The 7,631-nt window shown below is 48.9% G+C and overlaps 1 protein-coding gene across 1 annotated transcript in view; it reads right to left on the minus strand.

Moving 5' to 3' along the window:
- The window catches only part of MAN2A1 (mannosidase, alpha, class 2A, member 1), a 186,751-nt gene extending 180,395 nt beyond the window's left edge, over positions 1 to 6,356 (minus strand). Inside the window, exons 1-2 of the mRNA XM_010843792.1 lie at positions 6,195 to 6,356; positions 5,949 to 6,062 (exon numbers count right to left, since the gene is read on the minus strand). Coding sequence (XP_010842094.1) covers positions 5,949 to 6,062; positions 6,195 to 6,356 — 276 coding nt within the window. The remainder of the gene's footprint in view (positions 1 to 5,948; positions 6,063 to 6,194) is intronic.
- Positions 6,357 to 7,631: the final 1,275 nt, after the last annotated feature.

The raw sequence follows: 7,631 nt of genomic DNA on the forward strand, positions 1-7,631 counted from the left end.
GTCTAGGTTGGTCATAACTTTCCTTCCAAGGAGTACGCGTCTTTTAATTTCATGACTGCAATCACCATCTGCAGTGATTTTGGAGCCCAAGAAAATAAAGTCTGTCACTGTTTCCATTGTTTCCCCATCTATTTGCCATGAAGTGATGGGACTGGATGCCATGATCTTTTTCTGAATGTTGAGTTTTAAGGCAGCTTATTCACTCACCTCTTTCACTTTCATCAAGAGGCTCTTTAGTTCCTCTTCACTTTCTGCCATAAGGGTGGTGTCATCTGCATATCTGAGGTTATTGATATTTCTCCCAACAATCTTGATTCCAGCTTGTGCTTCTTCCAGTCCAGCATTTCTTATGATGTCCTCTGCACAGAAGTTAAATAAGCAGGGTGACAATATACAGCCTTGACGTACTCCTTTTCCTGTTTGGAACCAGTCTGTTGTTCCAAGTACAGTTCTAACTGTTGCTTCCTGACCTGCATATAGGTTTCTCAAGAGGCAGGTCAGGTGGTCTGGTATGCCCATCTCTTTTAGGATTTTCCACAGTTTATTGTGATCCACACAAAGGCTTTGGCATAGTCCGTAAAGCGAAATAGATGTTTTTCTGGAACTCTCTTGCTTTTTCCATGATCCAGCGGATGTTGGCAATTTGATCTCTGGTTCCTCTGCCTTTTCTAGAACCAGCTTGAACATCAGGAAGTTCACGGTTCACGTATTGCTGAAGCCTGGCTTGGAGAATTTTGAGCATTACTTTACTAGCGTGTGAGATGAGTGCAATTGTGTGGTAGTTTGAGCATTCTTTGGCATTGCCTTTCTTTGGGATTGGAATGAAAACTGACCTTTTCCAGTCCTGTGGCCACTGATGTGTTTTCCAAATTTGCTGGCATATTGAGTGCAGCACTTTCACAGCATCATCCTTCAGGATTTGAAATAGCTCAACTGGAATTCCATCACCTCCATTAGCTTTGTTCATCGTGATGCTTTCTAAGGCCCACTTGACTTCACATTCCAGGATGTCTGGCTCTAGGTGAGTGATTACACCATCGTGATTAAATTAGGTCAAAGAATATGAAATTACCATTCTCTTAAGCTGGAAATAGTCAAATGTCACCAGTTTCTCAGGGTTCAACTTAATACTACAACCCATCCAAAAAACAACCTCTGGTGTTTCCCTCAGCCCCGCCATTCCCTTCAAGGGCCTACCCATTACCAAAAACACCAGTCCGTGAGCCCCTGCAGAGCGAGGCCAAACAATAGTGAACGCTGGCGTTTGGAACACAGACAGGCTCATTAGGCTCAGGCCCTAAGAGCCCCAAGTTACTGAAAGTTTCAGCACAGCCCTCTTCTAGAAAGGTGCAGGAGGGATGCAGTTAGCTGATACAGACGTCATGTTGTCAGATCCTTTGTCCTAGAGGTCAGGTTACGGTCAGGTAACCGTGATCCTGTAATCTCTCTCTAAGGGATGTTTTTCTCTGTTCTCACAAGAAAGGGCGAGTCCGGTCCCGGCTAAGAGGAGGCGGTCTCAGCGGCAGCCCCCTCAGGGCCAGGGCCCAGACCCTGCCCCAGTCATCTGAGGAGCCCAAGTGGCCCGCAGGCTCCGCAGGCACTGGGAGGGCGGGCCCAGGGGCCCAGGCTGCGTCCCTGCACAGGGCCGCTGCCAACGGGTGGCAGAGGTGCACAGGGGAGGGTCCCCGCCACCCCCAGGCCTGGGCTGTGGGGAGACGGGAGCCCTCGGAGGCCACCTGCCTGCTCCCAGGCCTCCAGCCTGGCGGCTACTCAGAGGCCAAAGAGCTGGGCGCCCCGAGGAGAAAGGGGGCTGCCTGTGACCTCTGACCTCACTCTCCACCCGAGGACCACCCTCTGCGCAGTGAGAGCACCGAGCTCACTCAAGGACTGCTGGCATGCAGGAGGGGCCCACCCAGACCTAAGGCAGAGCAGGACCTCGAAGGGCCAGCGACTCCTGCCTGCTTGGAGGCGGAGGGTAAGGGCACAGGGCAGTGGCTGTGCTACCGGCCGCCCCTGGCTGCCCTCCGTTACAGTCCAAGCAGCCGCTTAAGGAATTCTCTAGATCCACAGGTTCAACCACGCCCTCCTAAGATAGAACACCTTTAATCAATCCAGTGGTAGTTTCTCATGGTACTTAAAAAAAACTGAAACACCTCACACTAGACTCAACAAGGACCTGCATATCTACCTCCCCACCGCGTTCTTTCTCTCCTCCAACTTCCGTTCAGTCCCTCAGTCCTGTCTGACTCTTTGCGACCCCATGAACCGCAGCACGCCAGGCCTCCCTGTCCATCACCAACTCCCAGAGTTTACTTAAACTCAAGTTCATTGAGTCAGTGATGCCATCCAACCATCTCATCCTCTGTCGTCCCCTTCTCCTCCCGCCTTCAATCCTTCCCAGCATCAGGGTCTTTTCAGATGAGTCAGCTCTTCGCATCAGGTGGCCAAAGTACTGGAGTTTCAGCTTCAACATCAGTCCTTCCAGTGAACACCCAGGACTGATTTCCTTTAGGATGGACTGGTTGGATCTCTTTGCAGTCCAAGGGACTCTCAAGAGTCTTGTCCAATACCACACTTCAAAAGCATCAATTCTTCGGCACTCAGCTTTCTTTATAGTCCAATTCTCACATCCATACATGACTACTAGAAAAACCATAGCCTTGACTAGATAGACCTTAGTTGACAAAGTAATGTCTCTGCTTTTTAATATGCTGTCTAGCTTGGTCATAACTTTTCTTCCAAGGAGCAAGTGTCTTTTAATTTCATGGCTGCAATAACCATCTGCAGTGATTTTGGAGCCCCCAAAAAATAAAGTCAGCCACTGTTTCCACTGTTTCCCCATCTATTTGCTATGAAGTGATGGGACCAGATGCCATGATCTTAGTTTTCTGAATGTTGAGCTTTAAGCCAACTTTTTCACTCTCCTCTTCCGCTTCCATCAAGAGGCTCTTCAGTTCTTCTTCGCTTTCTACGTAGCCACACCCTTCTCCTGTGCTGTGCTGCTCTTAGACGCTCAGGCGTCTGAAGCCAGGTCTCCCAGGCTGCAGGTGGGTCCTTACCGTCTGCGCCGGCACGGCGGCCCACCCCTTGTCTCGTCCCTGCCCTCGGCCAGCTCCCCCGCCTCACCCAGGTCCTGCGCGGGCCCTCTCTGTAAACAGCGCTTCGCCGCTTCCCAGACGCCCCTCTGCCCGGTCTTCTCCAGGCGTCCTCTCTAAAATAGGCCTCCTCGTGTCACACTTCTTGTCAGCTTATTGCTTTGATTCTTCCACAGTATTTTTGCCTATTTTATTCATGTATTTTTTCCCAATCTTCATCACTAAATGAATCACTATATTTAGAACAGGCACTACAGCTGTTTACTCACCACTGTACCCACTGCATTCTGATGCCAAGCACAACGCCTGGCACAAAACAGAACTGAAAATATTTACTTTAAAGAAAAAAGTGTGCAACATTTTTTTCTAAGACAAAGAAGCAGTAACTGTCATTTTGTGGCACATACACCTATAGTACAAATACAAATGAAACTAACAATTTTTAAAGAAAGATAAAATCTTCACTGTAACCCGAAATGTAGGTAAGAAAAGAATGAGGAGTCCTAAATAAATAGGATGATCTTTATGGACTGTCTGGGAAATGAGAGAGAAACCGATCCATATTCAGCCACAGGGTGACCATCATGACCTCGTGAGTAGAGCAAAAAATGTGGCTTCCTTTCTAAAGCAAAGATTATGGATTCTGTACAGTCCAATCAAATGTCTTCAGGTTTCACAACCGTCACCAACCGTGGCTCAATGAGCTATGATTTTCAGCTGACGAGGGTGACTGAGGGCGTCTGAACCCTGAGACAATTCTAGAATCCTTCCTACCATGTTAGTGATATGAAATCTTCATGCAGCCAAATCAAACTTATAATTAAGGGAACTCTAGAGGAAATAACATTACATGTATATAACCAGCATTCTAAAGAGGCAGCATTCTAACGAAAAAAGCTTGACCTCATTGTATGCTTGTGTGTATACCTGATGCTTCTTCCCCTTTAAATCTAATTTGGTTAGAGTCAGCTATCAGTCCATCACATCAGGATTTTTCTGCATTTGGATTCTGTCACTTAAGTGCCCTTCGTGTAGTGAGTGTAGTTGGGTGAACAGGCTCCAACAGTGACCATCAAGACTCATTGTAAAGGCTGCTCAAAAGTACAAATCCCTGGAATCCACCCTGGAATGTCACGTAGGGCCCCAGAAACTGCAATGTTTATGCTCCACAGGTGACTCTGGTGATCATTTAGGTTTGGGACCTGTCTCTCTGAAGTCATGCATCTCAGTGAGACAGCAGGGCCCCAAACTCCAGAATCTAATGCCTGATGGTCTGAGGTGGAGCTGATGCAGTGATAACAAAGGGCACAAGATATGCGAGGCGCCCGAAGCATCCCGAACCTTACCGCCCAGCCTCGGCCAGTGGGGACTGTCCTTCACAAAACCAACCCCTGGTGCCAAAAAGGCTGGGGGCTGCTGCCTAAGAGGATGCAGCACACAGTCAACTACTTGGCAAATCATCGCTCAGCTCCCCACAGGGTGGTGTGAATTCCCAGACCTGCACCATCTGATCCTCCGTTTAAATGGGACAGTAATTCTCACCCATCTTGTGTTCCTGTGGCAGGAGATCACATTTTTATTTTTAATACCAGCAAATGATGATTATTTTTCTTTTTAATGATTCCTTTTACCAAATAAAGGTAAAACCAGTTTAGCTAAAAAGTTCAAGTAGATGGGTTCTGGATCACACTACTTGGGTTCTAATCCTAGTTTCAGCACTTACCAGCACTGTGACCTTGAGAAAGCAGCTTAACTTTCAGAAGCCTCAGTTTCATTATAGGCAAAATGTGGTGCTAATACCCACTGCTTGCAATGGTTATAAATGAATTAGCACTGAGTCTGCCACCAACGGAAGGGCTTCCCTGGTGGCTCAGACAGTAAAGAATCTGCCTGCAACGCAGGAGACACAAGAGACACAGGTTTGATCCCTGGGTCAGGAAGATTCCCTAGAGAAGGGAAGGGCTACCCACTCCAGTATTCTGGCCTGGAGAATTCCATGGACAGAGGGGTCTGCCGGGCTATAGTCCATGGGGTCACAAAGAGTCAGACACGACTGAGTGACTAACACTTTCACCTTTGCCAACAAGTAAACACTCCAGAAGACATCACTGCTGCTACTGCTGTAGCAAAGGTTCGGCTTTCTAAAACTACATTGAAGGAACAACAACTGTGATTAAGAGCAGACTCTAAACCAAGTCAAACGAGTGGCGTCACCAAAACAGCAGCATGGAAGACCCTCACCTCCATCTTCCTACAAAGATCAACAATTAGACAGTTATCCACAAACAAAATTGTTCTGGGAGAGCTCTGGAGGCTACTTACAGAACTTCAGCAACACAGTGGAACTAAAAACCCTCGAGAATACCACACACAGAAAGAAGGGCGGCAGCTTCACTTTGCCTGCTCGTCCCATCCCCCAAGCTGGCGCTGCTCAGTGCCAAGGGGGAACTCCACAGCTGGAAAGAGTTCCTCTTCTGGGAAAGGAAGCAGGGTAAGGGGCCAACGTCCTCAATGCTCTGGAGTACTGCGTGGAAAGACACACAGAGGCCGCAAGACATGGGGTCAGGGGGCTCCGGGGAGCAGCCACTGGGCCGCAGTGGGAGAGGCTCCGAGGCCTGTCTCCCAGAGAGAGCCTCAGCTGTTGCCCCCGAAGGAGCCCAGGGCCAGCACAGCAGCCACGGGAGCCCCGCAGACCCCACCCAGTTCCCATCCGCAGACGGGCACGCTCCTTAACACCAGCCCCCGAGCCTCTTCCTGTTCTCCCCACCCAGCCTCTCTGGAGCCCGGGAGCCACACCAGCAGCCGCTTCAGGCCTCTGGGGCGGCCAGCCAGGCATTGCAAGATGCTGCCAACCTGATGCCTGTCAGCAACCTCCACTGCCTCCTCGCATGACACTGTGCAGCCCGGGAAGGCAGGCCTGCAGCCAGGCCCCACAGCGGCGTGTCGGCCAGGATGAGGTCCCGTCTGCTGTCATTGCAGGCACCACTGTGCCCGCTGGCACAGCCCGCCAGCTGTCACCTGCGCGACACCTGAGTGCCTGTCCCCAGCGCGCCACTGCACGCCCACGGTGGGACTGAGCCGTCACCAGAACACACCAACAAGCAGGACGCCTGCAACCACCTGCGCACCCACAGCTGGCTCCAGCTTTGCTGCCCGACTTGGAGCCCCACAGCTCCATGCACGTCTGCAACCGGCCTGGCCACCACCCTGGTCCCTGCAGCTGGCCCCTGCAGCCAGAGTGTCCACACCCATGCTGGCCATCATGCCATATGGTCTGATGCATAGCTGCTGAACCCAGGAGGGCTCCTGAGGACTCAAACAGCCCTGGAGCCCTCTGCAAACACCTGCAGCACTCGCCAGAAACCACACACATCAACGCTACGGAATGCAGGGGCCTGAGCCAAAAGACACCACACTACCCCCAAAGCTGACGCAGCCACGCGTGGCTGCACTGAGACCCTGACCCACCCGACCTGGGGTCGCAGCACGCTCCAGCATGCCCCACGCACAGGGGAGAGGCTTCAGCCACGGAGTTTGGGAGAGGACACTGCTTCTTCAAATGCAGGTACCTTTACTAGGCAAAGAAGCATGACTCCACCAAAGGAATACAGTAAACCCCTAGTACTAGTCCCAAACAAAAGAAGATATAGGGATTGCCCAACAAATAATTCAAAATACTTGTTGAAAAGGTGCTCAGAGATACAAGAGAACACAGATAAGGAATATAAGAATATCAGGAACACAATATAACAACAAAATGAGAAGTTCAATGAAGAGAAGGAAAATACATGCAAGACGCAAACAAGAAATTTTGAGCTGAAGAATACAATGATCAATAGAAGTTCTAACATCAGACTTGACCAAGCAGAAAAAAGAACGTGTGCGCTCAGACAGAGCAATCGAAATCATCGCATCAGAGGAGAAAAAAGGAATGAGAAAGGATTTTAGAAGCCTACATGTTCTGTGGTATACCAGTAAAAGGCCCAGTCTGCAAATTATTGGAGTTTGAGGAGTAGGATGCAGAAAGCTTATTGAATGAAATAACGGCAGAGAACTTTCCCAAACTAAGGAGAGATTTGGATAACAGGTTCATGAAGCTAATAGGTCACCAAATAAACTTAAAGAGATCCACACCAAGACACAGTATATTAAAACTGACAAAAGTCAAAGACAAAAATCTAAAAAGCTGGAAGAGGAAAAAAAAAAACCTGTAAATTTTATGGGAATCCCCCATTAGGCTACTGGTGGACTTCTAAGCAGGAATCTTAGATACCTTACAGGGCAGGAGAGACTGGGATGATAAAGTGCTGAAAGAAGAATAATGCTAACCAAGGATACCTTACCTGGCAGAGCTGTCTTTCAGAAATGAAGAGGAGATAAAGACTCTCCTAGACAAACAAAAGTTAAGGGAACTTACTACCACAACAACTGTCTTATGAGAAATTCTGTAAAAAAAATCTGCAAGCTGAAAACATATTTATTAGTAACACAAAAACATAGAAAATGCAAAAACACTGCTAAAGGTAAGTATATAGT

The sequence above is a fragment of the Bison bison genome, unplaced genomic scaffold (assembly GCF_000754665.1).
Source record: "Bison bison bison isolate TAMUID 2011002044 unplaced genomic scaffold, Bison_UMD1.0 scf7180017864189, whole genome shotgun sequence".
NCBI lineage: Eukaryota > Metazoa > Chordata > Mammalia > Artiodactyla > Bovidae > Bison > Bison bison.